This window comes from Rousettus aegyptiacus, unplaced genomic scaffold (assembly GCF_014176215.1).
Source record: "Rousettus aegyptiacus isolate mRouAeg1 unplaced genomic scaffold, mRouAeg1.p scaffold_m13_p_9, whole genome shotgun sequence".
In the NCBI taxonomy this organism is placed as follows: Eukaryota; Metazoa; Chordata; class Mammalia; order Chiroptera; family Pteropodidae; genus Rousettus; species Rousettus aegyptiacus.
Window position 1 is genome coordinate 92,829,619 of NW_023416312.1, and position 19,017 is coordinate 92,848,635.

At 39.8% G+C, this 19,017-nt stretch overlaps 1 protein-coding gene and 1 long non-coding RNA gene across 8 annotated transcripts in view; one reads left to right on the forward strand and one right to left on the reverse strand.

The window, feature by feature from the left end:
- Positions 1-7,245: 7,245 nt before the first annotated feature.
- Positions 7,246-15,544, reverse strand: SLITRK4 (SLIT and NTRK like family member 4). 7 transcript variants are annotated; one of them, XM_016128222.2, is made up of 3 exons: positions 15,433-15,538; positions 14,631-14,730; positions 7,246-10,900 (listed from the first exon to the last, which is right to left on the reverse strand). In XM_016128222.2, exon 3 carries the CDS (start codon positions 10,848-10,850, stop codon positions 8,334-8,336), a length of 2,517 nt encoding a protein of 838 aa, XP_015983708.1. In that variant the 5' UTR covers positions 10,851-10,900; positions 14,631-14,730; positions 15,433-15,538; the 3' UTR covers positions 7,246-8,333. The 7 variants fall into 7 exon arrangements, with proteins under 7 accessions (XP_015983708.1, XP_015983709.1, XP_015983710.1 ...); XM_016128223.2 differs by lacking the exon at positions 15,433-15,538 and adding an exon at positions 15,030-15,401; XM_016128224.2 differs by lacking the exon at positions 14,631-14,730 and having other exon boundaries at positions 15,433-15,544.
- LOC107501758 overlaps positions 15,471-19,017 on the forward strand; it is a 92,442-nt gene continuing 88,895 nt past the window's right edge. Inside the window, exon 1 of the long non-coding RNA XR_001594861.1 lies at positions 15,471-15,566. This is a non-coding gene — a long non-coding RNA (uncharacterized LOC107501758). The remainder of the gene's footprint in view (positions 15,567-19,017) is intronic.

Below are 19,017 nucleotides of genomic sequence, written 5' to 3' on the forward strand. Positions count from 1 at the left end.
ATCTAATGGAAATAGCATTATCCTGTGAGTCAGAGAATCAGCTCCTAGACTAGATTGGCCATAACCTGTTATTAGACCTTGGGCAAGCCACCTTCCCTCCATCCATAGCCCTAGTTGTTCTTCCAAAAGAAAAAGAATCACGACCAAATGATCTAATTTGAAAATTCAATGAGTATGCATACTCCCATCTTCCTGATGGTTCTTGAACATTTAAGATGAGTATTCACCAACAGGCTCTTAGTTTAACACTGCTCTGAAAACCTTTAAGATGGAATAAAGACCATTTAGTTCAGCCTCACTTGGCTACAGTAAGAACATTATGTTAGAAACTGGACTTCTCCAGTGTGTTTATATTCAGATGAGCAACTGAAATCAGATATGCATTTGGGATTAAATAACCCAGTTAGTGCTCACACATTCTTCACTGCAGCACAGTCTAGGCAACCAAGATGACTGTGTAGAGAATGAAAATCCTATCTATGAACTGTAGCCTACTTCCCTTCCAATGCACATATTGAAGCTCACAAAAAGTCTACAGGTTCAAAGGAAGGTGATCTACTGTGATGTAATTTTAATAAAATGCCTGCGTTTTGTTTCTCTTAAAGTCCTCTTTCCCTAAAGATACTAGTTTTCTTCTTAATCCTGTGTTTTATCCAGTTTCTAATACACATTTCTGTGTTACAGCTTAGGCTCATATAGAAAAAAATGCTTTGTGAATTTTCAGGGTGAGAACTGATACAGCAGCATTTCAGCAGCTGTACCAAATCTGAGCAAATGAATATTTTCAGAAATAGAGTGCAAGGAGAAAATAACAGCCACGTTTATGGCAACACATGGCAAACCTGCCCACATGTCAGCAATAAGACACTTCTTTAGTTATTACAGGGATTCCAGAGTGAAAATTGATTTCTTTGAGTCCAGCTCAGAAGGTACAGCACTGAGCTCCAATTCCAATGCAAAGGAATCTAAAACACAAGAAATATCTTCATAAGGTTGACTTTTCCCCGGATAGCTCTATCTTCCTATAATTATTTTTGTGTCAGCAGGACTTCCTTTTGAATCAATCACTTAATGTACTTAATTTTCTGTATTTCTAGAAGTTACAGAAGGAAATGAGCAGATAGAAGTGTGACGATTCTTTCTATAAATAATTGTGAGTTTCCAGGGTGGCGATTACCTTCCACTTTGAAGGAAGGCTATGAATAAAACAACTAGTAGCTGTTGTGGACTGGAAGATACCCAGTAAATAAAAGCAAACATAGCAGTGTAGAAAATATACACAACTGAAATGCTCTCTAGTTGTGATAATATTACAATGACAAATATATGTTTGGACATAGAGTCCTGGATTATTTGTGTACTGCCACTTAATGACCAAACGACAGTGAAAAAAAATCTCCCTAAGCTAGCCTGTGCCACAGATGACGTCAGCTGTTCATGCCAGCAGAAGAGAAGAATTTCCAGCAGGGAGGACTTGGCAAATGTGGCACATCCTGCTATGGAACAAGGGGACCCATGACAGAGACATGGCTTCCCAGGGGTTCTTGCAGGAAATGACTTCTGAAATATGCACTTGGTAATTTGAATTGAAATACAATTTCTGAAAACAAACAAAAAGACCTAGCAGCTTTTTACTATGACATTAGAAACTCAAATGTTTGTATTGATTTATTTTGTTCCCTATCAAAAGTCATTATAAGTAATATACATGTTTTACCTCTCATTATTATTAAACATGAATACTTCTCATTGATTTTTTAAGCTAAAACTATATCAGGAGGCCCTAACAGTCAATCCATATGTCAGTCAACCTAGGAAAAAATTCAATGGGAGCTGAAAGGGTAACTAGTTGTTTTAATGACCACTGAATTCTTTAAACACATATGAATTACTAGTGCTGTGTTGATATAGCCTAGATTTCATATAATATATTCAAAAGAAATAAAGCAGAGAGACAGAGAGAATAAGGAAGTTTGACATTTTACCAAGATACTTATTCAGTAATCAGATTCTGAGTTCTATCTGATAAGCAAACTTCTTTTTTCTCTTAATAGTCCTTTGCCTTTATCCTCCCTGATTTTAACTTAGGTACAGAGTTATTTATAGTAATTTTCAATATACTTTTTCTGCTTCTCTTTTGCAACCTCCATGTTCTAATAATTTCTAATCAAATCCTCACCCTGGAGTTCTTTGTTTTGGGTCTAGATATTCTTCTATGGTTCTCTGAATAATATTTGTGAAAGGTAGTAGCAGCATTGGTTTGCATCATGGTTGGCTACCTGGGAATTACATACTCCACTATAGATTAAGTAAGGTTATAGTTTGAGGATAATGATATTAAAGTTAACAAATAAGGAAAATCAAAACCAAATCTCAAGACAAAGACGTTACTGAAAGCCAAGGAAGTCCTGTGAGATAGACTGGGCCTACTTTCTATGCAGGAAACAGTGGGCAGGTTTGAATTTAAAGTGAATCAAAAAGCAGAACAATTATCATTTGGGGCCACAATCCCTACTTAGATTTGAAAAATCTAGATAGTCAAGGCAGGAATATTTTATTTGTTTACATGAGCTAAATAATTTCCTTTGTACATAATTCAGTTTGTATATGTTCCTGTTTGTGTATATGTGTAAGTAAGGTAGGTAAGTAGGTAGACCTGGCCTATTGTGTAAACTAATAAATCAGTTAAAAAACAAATTTTTGCATTTCTTTTTGAGTTTGAGCTTCACTAATTTCACACTAATAAACACACTAGATGGCTACAAATATGACCTATAAGGAAAGACTTTTATTAGTGAAAACAGCATTAAAATTACTGAATATCAACTCCAGAATTTTACCACAATTGTTCAGTTTACATGGAACAGTGATTGAAATATACATTGCAATTCTTACTAGAGAGAACAGAGCTTACTATGATTTTCAAAGGCTTCCATGAGCAGTATCCACTGCACAACATGGCTTCTTTAGGATGTTAACCAGCATCGTATGAAATCATCTACTATTTGTGAAGTGCTGACTAAGAGAAATACATTGTTCAGGAACTTCAGAAGACTATTTTCTTCCTATAGCTAATTTGAAAGTGATATTTTACATTTTTTTCATTACATATGCATATCATTTCTCCAAAGGCCTTATTTGGCATCTTTTTAAGTTAAACAAGTAATCTCTCATTGTTGATGTATTATTGAAATCACCAGAATTTCTATTTAGCCAGTGTCTACAAAAGCAAACTAAGGTGGAAGGCTGAATAATTCTTTCCCGGTTCTAGGTTCTATAGTTTGTGAATCTGGTAATTATGATTTAATGAAAAATTTGAATCATTTTATTCTCAATAGCGATTATTTGGCTCATAGTATTCAAGTAGTTGTCTCAGTCCCATTTTATTTTCCCTTTGTAGACATAGGGACAACTGGCTAAAAATAATCTAAAAATTAGGAAGTCATAGTGATATAAGATAATTATATAAGTCATATAAGATAGGCAATGTAGTTTGGTTTCCTTGATTTCCCCTTCTAAAATACCATCTTCTCAACCAGTGGAAACTAAAGAAAAATAAAATTCAAAATTAGGTTAAGGGCAGTTTTGTATAAAGAAGCTATTAAAATTCATTTAACCTCCCCTTTGCTTTTAATTTAACAAAGGACAGCTTCCCAGCAAATCTGAAATTGAGGGTTAACAATTATCAGGTAAACTGATGTATGTCGCCAGTTATTCCCGGTAAGTGAAGCCACAAACAGGATATTTTAGTACAGCCCATCTGACCATAGTGACTAATTGAATGAGCATTGGAAATGAAGCCAAATCTCTTTTTGATGCCACTTGTCTACATAACTGAGTGGCTGCGACCCAAAGCCCTGTGCTCAATGCTCACAAAGAATTAAAAGTAAGTCACACAATCCTGTGATGTATATCCTGTGACACATAAATCATTTTGTCCAAAAGTATTTGTATATGCTGCTTATACTGTTCATACCCGAGGCCACCAACAATCTTAATTTATATTCTCTCTATTTCCTTTTCTCTTCCTATAAGGAAACGTACCTTAAATCCACTTATTGGTCAATATAGTCCTTTTATAATCAAATGAACCATAATGCAATTGGCTCATTTTTCTCAACCATAATAACCCTGGTAAAACAATGGGTTGATGAATTTGATCGTTTTTGGAAAAAAAAATAAAAATCACAATCCACCCCATAAACAGGTAGATAACCCATAACCAGTCGAGCTGGCCATGGATTATAGGGGACCTGAAGTTTTCTTTTTTTAAGTATTTGAATAGATAGTTAAGATTGAATATTAATGTTTGCTTATCTGAAGTTTCGTCAGATTCCAACTGATTAATGGGAATGAACAAGAATCAAAGCATATCGATCTTGGCACTGTCTGACTCTTCTCCAAAGAGGCTGCCAGTGGAAAGGAACACAGATTGCAAAGATGTTTGAAAGGAAAGCATCTCTTAACATAGATTTAGCAATTAAGTTGAATACAAACAGTATTCTAAAGCTCTATGCCTTATCCTCAAATCTAGGTGAAAGGATCAGTTTGGTTACTGCTTTATTTCTTCTGAAAAATAATGGAAAGATAAATATATTTAATAAACTGTGGCTACAGAAATACCATTATAGCAAACAATTTTATTAATACTTTTTGTAAAAATGGCATTTAATAAATTCTCTCTAATACCTTGATGCTATTAAAAGCAAACAAGAGTCATAAAAACAGTTCCTTTCTGTGATTTACATTAGCTTTTATAGCATTACTTGATTTTTGTCTTATAAACTAACCTAAATTACTAATAATCGAATCAGGGTAAAAACAATACAATGTGTTTTCTTTACTTTATTTCAAAATAGTGATTATAAATACATTCTTAATATATTTTCTCCCCAGCTCTTTGGATGCGACAATAACAAAAAAAAATAACTCACTGTGCTCATTTCATACAATGTTAATGTACAACTCATGCAAAAGATATTATAGATTAATATTACTGCCATACATTTCTAGATGTGTTGTTATTTTCGCAATGCCTGTTAACATTATTCATGAGGCCATGCCCTGTATAATTTATGCATCCTTATGGCTCAAAGAAATTAAATGTTTTTAAAAAGCAACAAAAGAAAGCTGGTTTTAAATGATTTTCTAATTAATATATTTATTCAGTTTATTATGCTGAATGGAAAACTAAATATAGAATATAAATTGCCTTATAGACTTCGATCACTGTATTTTAATAGCTGCTTTCTCATAAAATTACACAAAGATTTACTTTTAAAGAATTGAATCATCTTTATTGATTTCATAAAAAAATAATTTAAAACTTGATTTATATTACACAGACATAATATATTACCTCAACCCCTTCACTGATTTCATATGCTCTAATTTTCTTTGCAACCATTCTAACAGAGTCCAAGCACATGATACAGTGCCAAGAAGCCCATGATGTGCCAGACCACATTAGAAATGAGCATTTCTTGGACTTTCTAGATTTGAATTAAATTCTACCAAAAATGCTGTACTGACATATATATCATTCCTCTAGGGGTTAAACTAACAACAAGGTTATACTTGAAGCCAACAAAATGATAGAGTATTTTAACTGCTCTTGTACTCAACTCAAAACTTATACCTAACTACATTATCATAAAATATACAAGTAAAACTGAGAGACAGGTGCAAAATAGTATACACTATATAATGTAGGCACGATGACTTCAGTTAAGGAAAATATATCAGCCTTAACCAAGGATTTTTTACTGTCATTCACTTACAATTAAATCTCTCAAATAACCACATACATTTAAATGACTTTTTTAAAAGGTTGAAGATTTATACCTTTCAGCAGAAGAGTTTGAGATAGGCAATATGCTACAGCAAGCTTTGAGATGGTGGCACATACTCTAGCCATTGACAACTGCAGAAACCTTGAAGTATCTTCAAAGCATCACCACACTGAATAAAAGGTGTCATCCCAATGACATATGATCCCCAGATCACAGATGGAGCTTTCTAGTTCCTTCTATAAGTATCTACTTAAGATTTTTCAATTCATCCATACTTTATTGACAGGATAAACTAAAATACTTTCTTTGAAGCCTTTCCATCTTTATCCTGTCAGTATGCATTAGGAGCCCTTTAATCCATGGATGCATGCAAGCATGGTAATGGCATATTAAAAATCCTTATGAAATTGTAGATGAAAAGGAGCTGTTGGGCACACATCTTCATATCCTTTCTTTCAAGATCAGAAAGCAAGTATTTGTTTGTATTTTTTAATATTCATATAAAGTTTTCACAGACATTGTCATGAAAATTAAAATTACACATTAAAGTTTTAAGAGCACCAGCACATACATATGGAAACAAATTTTTCTGTTATAAAAAAAAATTTCCAAATTATCAGTATGTATGCACACACACACACACACACACACATCCCTCCAATAATGCCAAGTTGTTTTTTTATTTATTTGTTTTTTATCTTGGAACAAGCATAGAAAGCCCTGAAATTAGTAATAAAGGGACTGCTGTTATAACTTTTACCATGATATCATTTTGGAAGCTGTACCAAAACATCTGTCACTTGAAATTCATAAAGAATGTCTATGTTGTTTACCTTCTTGGTCATCTTACTGATGAATACAGTAGTTATAAGAGATGGAGCACAAAAAATATACATACATGGGCAGGCCAAGAAGGCAATGTGTTTCGGGATGTCACCTCGCTAATTGGGAGCTCCTAAAAATCTTTCAATGTCTCCCGTTATCAAGTACTTCCTTCCTTTTACCAAGTTTGATTTAGAAGTTAACAGCACAAGCAAACACAGTGGCGTATCATTTGCAGTTTCAGACTGTGAACTCATCTGAGACCAATGAAAGCATTTTACAGTGTGGCTTTGATAGCCAAGATTACCACGATGTTTACTGTTCTACTTGATTATCTGATAGTAGTCAGAATGATGAAAGAACAGGATACTGATGCGTACGAGATATAATTATTAACCTTACTCATTACTTTTTTAAATAGTTGTCATGAAAACTATTTGAATTAAGCTCATAGAATCCTGAAAAGCAAGACAACTGATGGCGAATAACAACTGCCCCAGACACGATACTATAAAACTAAGGGACTTATTTTAAAATGCACAGTTGGCAACAAATCTGAAGATAATATGCTAAATTCTCAAGAATAGCACAGAACTGTTTTTTTCTTTTTTGTATTTTTGTTTCTTTTTTGTTTTTTTTTTGTTTGTTTTTAAATTATACCTGATCACAATGTCCAGAATATTTCTGTACACATAAGCTTCAGTTTCAGTTTGGCATATTTTTCTGTCTAAATTTATACTTATTGATAAATTCCCTGTGATCAGGAAAACAAGTCACGCATATTAAATACATATTAAGGAGTACATATTTTCCTATTTAGTATACAAAGTACTTCATAAATATGAATTATGTTACAAAAATAGCTTTTGCTGCGCTCACATGGTAAGCACTTTGCTAATTTTGGACAACCTTTAAGGATTGTGGGTATTTCACATAACTGAGAACAAACTCTAATGTTAGTTTAATTTGAGCCATGTTTAATTCTGATAAACGTCACGTATTTCTTCAGATCACCACAAATGCTATGTAACTCACATTGATTTTTTTTCTCTTTTAGGTTTTATGTATAGACAGGTAATGCTTAAAGTGTTCAAATTTATTTTATCATTATGTAATGCATGGTATACTTTAAACAAATATTTGCACAATTTAACATTATAAATCCAGCGGTTTCAAGATGCAGGCCATAAAGATTTACCGATTTACAAATACTATCGATTGTTCTCTCTTTGCATGCTTTTTTTTTTTTACTTTTCAGATAATCTTTACACAGAGTTGTTACAATGCCACAAATCAAAAGGATTATTCCAGTTCCACCGACTTAATCTACGTGCAAGATGAAGGACCCAGCTGAGGTGTGAACACTGGTACCAGTTTTCTTGAGTTTGCTTTACAAAGCACAAAGAGACAAGGTTTTGCATTAGGGTACAAAACAGATTTGCCTCTTGAGGTCAAATTCAGTGTATTATGTATATAAAGCATCCCTTTGGCAATAGAGTTTGCAGTATCCTCACGGGACTCCACAGTATAGGTTTTATATAGTAAAATCTATTAAGGAAATTCTCTTCTACTGGACACATCTTTGCAGCTATAGTTAATGAGACACCCTTGGAAACACCTGCCTCTATGCCTATTGATAATATAGTATTTGGAAGTTAGAAGTCAACAAAAGGCACTTTCATCATTAAATAAATGTCCTCTGTATGAAGATCGTAAGATCTAGATCTTGTTCAAAGCTGTCTGCTCCTCAAGGACCTGTAGGTAGTCGGGAGAACTCTGGAGTTTTGCTTTCAGTTCAAAATACTCACTGCTCTTTCTTTGCTCCACCACAATTTTACTGTGGTTGCCGCCTATCAGTGACTTCTTGTTTTTTTTGTCTTGTTGTTTTTCTGGGTAACGGATCTCAAAGCCACTGACACCTATGCTATTGTACTCCTTTTTGCTATCCAGAAAATTCTGAATAAACACATTGGAATCCCTGCTTGGGAATAATTCATCCAGCTCATCAATTGTGCTAAGTCTCTTCCTGGTATCCACATGTAATAAATCCTTCTCCTTGTCAGCCACATTTCTCATGATGACCTTCTGTCCCGGGGGATCTGAAAACATGAACCCGGTTTCTGACTCTTTCAAGCCACAGGTGTGGCTTTTGCTCATTTGCTCTATGGTTTGTGGAATGAAAGCTTCTGTGCTCAGTCCATCTTTTTTATTGGTTTTGTGGTCATGCTTCCTCAGCTGTAGCTGCATGGAGCCACACTCTGAATTCCCCAGGCCTTCGTGCTTCACCGTGGGCTTCTTGTTTCGTCGCAACACAAATACAAGAAGGCAAAAAGCGACAAACACAGTTAAAATGAGGACCACTAATATGCTTAAGATTAAAATCGACAGAGGCACTGGGCCACCAGGAGGACTTCGGATGGGCCCCAGTGGGGTGGTGAATGTAACAGCAGGTGCAGAGCTCGTGAATGGTGCAGATGGCTTGTTTAAGAGTTTGGGACATAAGATTTCATTTTTGAGGGACTTCAGTTCAATGTTGGCAAACTGAACAGGTGTCTCACATTTTAGTTCTTTCACAACAATCCCGTCATTCAACTTCTCCAGCCACAGCTTTAATGACACCAAGTCACAAGTGCAGTCCCAGGGGTTGCCCTCCAAGTCAATCTGTGTCAGAGATTGCAGCTGGTCGAGGACTCCGCTGACAGGTAGGTACATGAATTTGTTGTTCCTCAGGTTCAGTCTCGCAAGGGGTGCTCCAGAAAAAATGTAAACAGGCAGGCTCTTTAAGAGATTGTTATTTAAGTACAGTAACTGCAAATTTGGCATCGAATCAAAGGTGCCTGCTAAGATTTCTTTAATCAAATTGTATTCCAAATACAGATACTGCAGGTTATGAAGGCCTGAAAATATTTCGGGATAGAGTCTCTCGATCTGATTGCCGTTGAGATACAGCCTGCGTAAATTAGTGAGATTGTGGAACACATCTCCCTTGATCGCTGTAATCTGATTGCTGCCTAAATGGAGCAAATCCAGTCCTTCAAACTCAGTGAAGTCTGAGATGTCCACATCTTTGATGCTATTGCCATTGACATGCAACTTCTTGGCATTTAAAGGTTTAGGGATCAGTTCAGACATGGACTGTATATTTTTCTCTTGGCAGTTGACACTCAGTCCCAAATCCGAAGGATGTGTTTTGCAGAAGCAAGGTGCTGGGCAAGATGTAAGAGGAGGCACCCTTGTTTGGTAAGACACAATCTGACTGAGATTGCGATTGGAGAGGGCTTTGCCTGCCACGATTCCAGAGATCTTGGAAGGATTTGTAGTTTTCGGTGGTTTGGTCACTAACCTGTGTAAGGACGTTTGGGTGGTGTGACCATTGGGAGTGGTGTAGCTATTTTCCAGCTGAGAAGGAGGCAGGATTCGTACATCAAAGTCACTGCCTGTGCCCATGGGGCATAATTCTTGTTTGTTGGTTTCTTTTAAAAGCCTTCCATATAAGTCACTGGGAGTTTCACAGATAGCTTCCCCTATGTAAATGTTATATGGCATGTTCTCCAGCCAAGCTTTTAAAGGCAACAAGTCACAGCTACAGTTCCAAGGGTTATCTTCCAGTTGCAATTCAACAACACGGCCTATGTGTTCGAGAACTCCGATATAGGGGAGTTTCTGGATTCTGTTCCCTCGTATATCCAGATGGGTCAAAGATGCGAATCGGAAAATATTATCAGGAAGGAATGAAATCAGGTTGTCATTAAGAATGAGAACTTTAAGTTTGTGGAGCTTATTGAAGGCTCCTCGTTCAATATACTTGATTAAATTGTAGTCAGCCTGGAGATACTCCAAGTTCTCTATGCCAAGGAAAGTGTCAGCTCGGAGAATCTTTAATTCATTGTTGTTCAAGTGCAACTGCTTTAATGCACTGAGCCCAAGGAAGGCTCCTCCCTCAATGTTCTGCAGTTTATTATTTCCCAGCTGCAGAGATACTGCATGTGAAAAATTCAAGAATGTATTTGGATAGAGGATATTTAAAAAATTGTTTTGGAAATTGAGGTGATAAAAATTTGACCAAGGCGGTTTCAGCTGATTTGGTCTGTAGACTGAAACCTTCTCACAGTTGACATAGAGCACATTCTCCACTGACACGCAGGAGCACACATTGCAAATTTCCACCGATATGTCAGAATCTGCATTTGCCGAAGAAATCAGGGCTGACAAAATCAGAAAGAGCCACAGAAACATCTTCTTGAACTCAGCAAACAACTTTATGCTTCTGAATAAAGAGAAATAATCTAAAAAATAAAAAGAAAATATTTTTTTCAATGATCATTACTTGAAAACTTATTTGTGTTTATAAGTACAGAAACTGAAAATTTGAAATACCATAGTGAACACATGGCTATAATTATTAGCTTTGTATTTGTAAGGCACCAAAAGCCCCAAGAATTCTCACTTAGTCAAACAACCACCACCAAAAATGCCATACATTTTATTTCCATACCTGCAGTTTACACAAAATTTCCATGTGAAGAACACATGGCAAACAACAGGAAAAAAAAGACTGTTGATCATGCTTACAACTTAACCAACTGAAATATTTTCTCTACGTGGACCACCAAACTGTGCCCTTGAACAAACAGAGATCTAAGGTTTCCTATTTGCAACTCTAATGGCTGAACCCCCTCATGTCCACCATAAAGTCAGCACCACAAAGGCATTTCAATTTGTAGATGTCTACTCTCTAGGCTTCAGCCTGATAAGGAGCTGAGCAGAGAAGATATTAGACTGCTGTGTTCAATGGAGAATGGCAGTGGGGGGATTGGGTTGCTGTAAAGGGGACAGTCAAAAGACCAAGGTGAGAAAAGATCTGCCTGACCTTCAGTCCATAGGGAAGCACACTGTCATAAATCAGTTCAGTCCTGCATGCTGCCAGACTAAGAAAACACAGATAACCAAGTTTTTGTTTCAGATAAATAAACGGTACTTAGTTTCCTGTCAGTCATCTTCCAAACAGGGGGAAAAAGCCTTTAATCTTTGGGTCCCTGAAAGCAGGAGAGAAACTTGCTTGCTCCTGCATTGCTTAGCTGATGTCCAGAAAGCTTTACCACCCCCTAAAACTGGCTTTCCTGCCTACCTGGCCCTCTTCCATTTTTTTTGTGTGCCATTTTGAACCCAGGTCCCCCTGACACTTAGCTCTAATGCTTATCTCCTTCACTTTGACCACAGACTGCCACTGCTGAGGAAGAGTTCACACATTACAATCGAGTGGCTTTATCTGCAGTGCCAAATACATTTAGCACAGCAAATGTCTGTCCTAAAATCATTTCCTACACATCCCCTTCCCAATATTACCACCTCATGTCTCTGTCTAAAAAACGAATCAAGAATCACTTTAGTGGAGTTTAATGCTTAGCAAGTTAACCTGTTGTAGCCAATTCCTTAAATACTGCATGCATATACAAATATGTGCAATGCTTCAGGGGAAAGATGAGAAGGAACAACAAGCATTGTGCATTTTGTCGATGCCATTTTAGCCACGTGAGTATTTTCCATCTTGAATGGGAAGCTGGCTGCAATTTCAATATGGTTACCATCAAATATTAATTAAATAAATTACCCAGGAACACACAAAGAAGGTATAATACAAAAGAAAGAAGTGTCACAGGAAAACTGCTTTGTATATTTTGCCCAAGAGGAATCAGCTAGTGATAAACCGAATGTGAACATATCTCAAGGTAGACAAGCCATTAGCCATGACCCAGGAAGATTTGCATTTTAAATAGTGTGGTTCAGAATATAAGCGGCAGTGCTGACATGTTCCTTGGCTGCCATATAGATATACATTTCCTCTATTCACAGTGATAGCTTGATTGGCAGTGCAAAAAGAAGTCATAATTCTTAAGTATGACATCATTCAAACCAACTTTCATTGTAAAATCAAAATTTCACTTGATCTTTTCTGCCTTGCTATAGATGTGGTTTTCAAAAGCTATTCTCGTTAAGTTGACTCATTTCTTGTTACTACCACCTCCCCGCCAAGAAACCAAAAAGCAACCAAACTAAAAAACAAAACAAAACCAAAAAAACCCAGATAACCTAAATTCAGTACAAAAATAAGAACAAGTAGCATCAACAGATCTGAAATTGCATAAGGAGCTGCCCTCCTCCTCCTATTTCTACTTTAAGTAGCAAGGCGGCGGGGGGGGGGGGGGGGGGGGGGGGGCTTAAGGACGAGCTAGGAAGTTCCCAAATGCAGCTCTGTAAAACAGAGGAAGCCAAGACAGCTGGAGGACTGAGAGAGGGAGCGGAGGAGTCGATTCGCCAAGGAAAGAAGAGAAGAGGGACTGAAAGGGCAAGAGACCATGGACAAGTCGAGAGAGGAAGAAAAAGCTAGAAGGGAGCTAGCAAGAGGGGAAAGGAGCATTGCATGTAAGCAAAAGAAACCTCACGTTCACATGGTACCACTAAAACCTGCACATATTAAAATTAAGGGGCAAAAAGCAAAAAAGAAAACACAAAGTATGAGTTGGGTACCAAAAGCCATCTCTTGGGCTGCTGCCAAGAGGCGCCAATCTCCTTATCTGCCTCTGCCTCTCTGCCTCTCTCTCTCTCTCTCTCTCTCTCTCTCTCTCTCTCTCTCTCTCTCTCTCTCTCCCCCCCTCCCCGCCTCTCCCTCTCTCTCTCTGTTTCTCCCACCCTCGGCTAGACGCTCGGCTTCCACAACTGGCCAGGACTGCACAAACCTAGCCTTACCACAAATCTGGCATCTACCAGTGCCATGCCTGACGCTCCGTGCTAGTGTAGAGGGAGCGGGCCTGAGGGGAGCGGAGGACCCAGGAGGGTAGGCCGAGGTGGCACCCCTGGAGCTGGCAAGGGAAACCTCCGCCTGCCTGCCTAGGGCGGGGGTGGGGGGGGCTCCGAGGAGACACGCGGTCACTGCCGCCCCCTGTGCGCTACCTCGGGCCGGCAGCAACGCGGCTGGAGGGGGCTGCTGACGATGGCGCGTACCGCAATGTTTTGCCGCATCCCGGTGCCCAGAGCCGGCACCAAACCCCTCCCGGGTCCCGGGTCCTAACAGCGGCCTCTTGGGTTGGGCAGTGGAGGTGGGGACCGCTCAGGATGTTGCGGGGCCTTCAGCCCCGCTGTGCACACATTTCTCCGCGCGCTTCCATCCCACAAGGGGCAGCTGCTGGAGTTTCCGTCAGCCTCTCTAGACCCGGGGTGTGCGGTGGTAGAGTGAGAAGAGATGGCCAGATCGGACCACGAGGGCGATGGCCACTGGGGTGTCACTGGCCCTACTGTCACAAGCAGAGTGACCCTGTGGCTCCTTGGCCGAGAGCGGCGGCCCAGGCTCCCCCTTGGTCCCCCCCCCACCCCAACAACCTGCCCCCGGCCAACCACAAAATGCTGCGCTCACCAAGCCAAGAATCAGCTCAACATTTGGGCATCTTGCAAAGTCTCACTGCCAGCGCTTGCCCGGCTTTGCAGGGCTTTTAGAGTTACCCACCGGCTTCTCTCGTATCCCCCGGTCTTGCTGGGTGCCAGCAATCTCCGACCAGCTAGCGGGCCACTGCCGGGAGCCCCAGATCCACGTCCGCCTAGAGTGCCTGCGATGGGGGCACAGAAAACAAAGCCCAACGCAGCGGCCCCGACAGCCCGAGCCACCCTATATCGGGACACTTTTCTTGCCGCCCCGGCCTCCCCGGGGGCAGCGATGCTAAGGACACCGGATTCTTTCAGTCCCCAGGGACTTGCGACCGCGCCGCGGGCTGGCAAGCGGGGCCGGAGAGGTGGGGGTAGCTACTACAGCAGCTTTCGCCACTCAACCGGCCCCAAAGCAACACGACCCAAACTAAAAATAATAAGCTACCTGCCCCCCTTCGCGCACGCGCGCGCGCGCACACACACACACACACACACACACACACACACACTCACTCGCACACGCGCTGCCGAGCCGAACAGGGAAGAGGCAGCGCGTGTCGGTGCAGCTCACGCAGCCCCCGCTGGAAATTCACCCACCTCCGGAGGCTGGCGGCTCTCTCAGGGCCTGCGGCGCCGTGATCCGCGCTGCAGTTTCCGCGATGGTCACTACGTGATCTGGGCTCCAGCTCCTCCGCGCCTGCTGGCCGGTCAAACCCACTGAACAGCCCTGGCAAGCGAGCAGGCGGGCAGCGGCGGGCGCGCGCGCACCGGGCCAGACACCGCGCGCGCACCCAGCCCCAAGCACACGGGCTGCACCTTTACATACACGCGCTGAATCCCCGCCCCCGTCCCCCCGCCCCCAGGCAAACACGCAGCCCTCCCTTCGACACTCAAGCACCTCGACCCCCGCACATTCCTGAGCTCCCTGGTCCCCCACCCAGACATCGCCACTTGATTCCTCTTCTACCCACATACCGAGAAAGACAGCGTACTTACCTCTCAGCATCCGCCCCCTCTTTATGCTTGAAACACTCCCTAGGGAGGAGCGACCCCTTTCCTCAAGCATAGAGACCCTGGTCCCCTAATGCGAGCGCGCCAACCGCCACCCCTCCCCATACACACACACTCAAGTCCTTTCTCCTCTCTCAGTCCCCAAGAAGGAAGGCACACACGCACACGCACACACAACCGGGGCGTTCCTTTGAGAGAACAACCAAGAACCCAGGCAAAGCCAAAGAAACATCGGAGAGCCGGGGTGAAGGGGGGTCAAGGGAGGTAGAGAGGGGCGTCGAGTCTACACCGAACTGAATAATTCCAGGATCGAGGGGGGGGGTGAGTCAACATCAATGACATTCAAAGGCAACAGTCGCACTTGGGCTTTGTATCACGGGTACGGTACCTTTGGCTAATTGTCACCTCGCAGAACAGAGGGCTCCGGGAATACTTCGGTAGCGGGCGATCCTGGATGGAACCTTCGTTGGGACCAGTTTCCTGGGATCCAGTAGTATTCGCACTCCTTCTACCTGTCTGCGCGTAAGGGGCTGGGGGTTTTAAGGCAAAAGTGTGAAGCTTTAGCCTAAAGTGAGACTATTTCGTGGATTTAGGAGACGATTAATTCTCCGTACCTTAGAACTCTGTGAGCCTTCGGTATCGAACGAGTTAAGCAGGGTGATCATGGAGCTGGGGATGGGGAGTGGGGATAGGGATAGAGGAAAGAGAGGTGTGGGACTCGGAGAGATGCCGCACTTGCGACCAAAAGGAGCAAAAAAAATATATATCTGCTTTGGCTACTGAGCATGCCCAGTCCCTAGCTCAAGCCCTATAAGGGAGGCATTGTGTGCGTTCCACTTCTCCGGGCTTTGGTGGTGACCGGGAGGGGACTTTGGTTGGCGAGAGTGGTGGTGAATGGGAGACTTTAGGGAAGAGGGACAAGGTTTAAAGCTTTGGAGATAGGCGGAAGGGTTTGTGAAGGGACCCGCGGGATACCGTGGGGAGACGGCAAAGAAGACAAAATGGACTAAGAAAAGTCACTTCATTCAGTAGCCCCCTCATTGTCATGTCTGTACCAAAGAGGCTTTAGCAGTTGCATCTCAAGTATCCATCCAAAGGCTGCAAATCCCGCGTAAGGATTGTCGAGGCCCCTTTTTCTACCCATTTCTTAGTGCTTCCACAAGAGGGTAGGAATATCCTGAGGAAGCTAAAGTTCGAACCAGTTTTGTGTAGATTGGTAATTTAGTTCCTAAACTGGATAAGAAAGCAAATGTACCTATGGGGTGGGGGAGTTTGGCTCTTGCGTCTTGTATTTCAAATACCTGGCCTTCCTAACATGAGAAGGCTAAAACGGTCGTTTCGCTCCCCTCCCCCCAACCCTGCTGTTTTTGTAAGTGCTTGGCTAAGAAAAACAACTCTTTCTCTTTACTTTGTATCTGTAGGAATAAACTGGCTTTAAGTAAATAGAGCTAAGTTATACGAGGGGAAATATTGTCCTAGGACTCCTAGTAGCCACATTTCAGGTAATACTACAGGCCCATTTCTATGCTCTACCTAATCCACTTATTCAAATTCCAGTAGCTCTAACTACAATAGAGTATAGCCAGTACCCAGAAATGTTTTTACTTAAAAATGAAAAAAACTCTTTAAGCTAAAACTAGCAATTGCTTTGAAACCAGAATTTGGCTGTCTGCCTGAACTCCTACAGTTAAACATTTACCATAATTGGTTGATGTTTAAAGGCCTCAAGTCTAGGCAAAAAATCCAATGAGCAAAGAATTTATTACATTATTTGTGGATACTGTCCTACCTTCTATATTATCTGTAGTGTCTATTCATATGAGCTTAAAATTTTTCATTTTGTCATTTCATGGGGCTGCCTTTAGGTTATATTCATGCAAATGTTTGCTGGACACAGCATGTGTACAGAGATGCACATTCAATATTTAAATGAATATTTAAATAGATATGTGTATATAGGCATATTTCTTTATGACCTTGGTAAATATTGCATCTTTGATAAAGAACTCTTTCTCTACCCTCACTCCTCGTTGCCCTTAAAAAAATTCATCTTCTCTTTTAAAACCAACCTAGAGGCAAAAATCGAGTGGGCAGTAATGGTAAGATTTGCTATATTCAATGTGAAATTCATTATAAAATAATATTGCTTAAGGAAACATTAAAGAATCTGCCCATAACATATGTATTTGTGCAGCTACTCTTAGTAAGGTGAAATTTGTTTCCTCCATAGCTAACAACTGCAGTATGTTGAAAAATCCCTCTACTGTTGTACATTTGAACAAAACAGATCCTGCTAATTAAGAACTCACATTTGCATTATATTGTACAATGCAATTTGAAAGTGGTAATAGATACCAAAACAAGTTGGCATGTATTCTAAATGTAAAGGTTTCAGGGAGCTACAATATATTTTATCAGGATAGGTGAATTATTTGTCCTTTACTATAAATGTTAACAAGATTCAATAGGATGAGCAAAAAAATTTTACCTGAAATGATAATACACATTCCAAGTACTATGATAGCTGAAAAGGCCAGATTTGGACAGTAAATATCAGATGATTTAACTTCTTATCTTTATTCAACTTTAGAAACTGTTCTGAAGTTGACTGTTTTGACTGCAATAAACTGTAGAATGTTCTTTTTCATATGGGTATAAAGACAGAAATCTGGAAACAAGTACAGCTAGAACATCAGTAAATCACCACTAATAATAGTGCTAAGAACTTGTTGATTAATATCCAACTCATTAAAATGAATGCTTTAATATAAAATATTTTTCTGCTTAAAAATGATAAGGTGAATACTCATAAAAATAACATAGAAGTAAGTTTCCATGCCTTCTGCTTGTTTTGCTTTCAAAGCAATTAAAAAACTCAATCCTTTAGTCCTGCAGTCTCTTTTCTATCTCTTTGAGCTACATGTGCTGTCTGTACAAACAATGGTAAACTAAGGGAAATTGCTAGCTTAAAAAAAGGAAGTAAATATAAAAATAAATAAAGGTGTTAGGAAAACTCCAGCACTATTTATGGCAACTGAAAGAAAAACAAAGTCGTTGTTCTTCCTAAAATATGTGAATGCAAATACTGTGAGATGGAATTGTGATGGCCTTATAGTTTTTCTACAAGTCCCACTGTACTTAATCTTAGCTTTGTAAGGAGCAGAGCTGGAATCATAGTACAACGCTGATATAAAGTGTCTCCCTCCTTCAGGGCAAATAAACAACTGCACCAGGAATTTCACCAAGCTCCTGAATATCCTTAATTCCAAAGGCAGTTTTAGGCAATCAAACACTTCTTACAAAAAATGATTATAATGTCAACAAAACTTGGCCCTAGTCAGTGGTCTTTCATTTTCATTGTAATCCTCATTTATTCTGCTCAATCTTGATGTTGTTTAAAATCAGATTAGCCTTAATTTTGGTACATGGATATCACAGATCATTCAGTGTGTCTTAATTTCAAAAATTCATATATGCTCTGGCATTTAAAATAATTATGAACTTGGCATATCTCTAAGTGAAATACAAGAAAGTTCTTAGGTTGTTAATATATCTTCCAAAAGAGATATTTCTATGATCAAATAAGTTTACAAGACCCTGGTTCCATAAAGCTAAACAATGTTTTTTTTTAATTGATTTTTTTTAACTTGGGAAATTCTAAACAAATTCAATTATAGTAAAAATGAATTCAGACTTACAAGGAGAAAGGGATAGGGCATGTACCATTTCTCAAAGTGATTTGACAGTGTAACCCTTTTTTTTTAATCATATGCACTTTGAGAAACCTTGTGCTAATTGCTCATTTTTGCAAATTTTATGGAATTTAGGAGCTGAAAGTTAGCTTTCAGATCATAATCTAACCCATACCAATGGATTATCCATAGAGTGACTCTTCTTCTTAGCCATGTTGCCTCTGAACATTATTTCATTTAGTTCTCTGAACAATACTACAAGGGAGAAATTATTCTTCTTT

Coding starts and splice junctions, on each gene's coding strand:
- SLITRK4 (XM_016128221.2), bottom strand. CDS start 15,099: ATGCTTGAGGAAAGGGGTCGCTCCTCCCTAGGGAGTGTTTCAAGCATA. Junction 10,901..15,029: donor GAGGGGGCGGATGCTGAGAG/GTAAGTACGCTG, acceptor TTTATTTTTTAG/ATTATTTCTCTTTATTCAGA.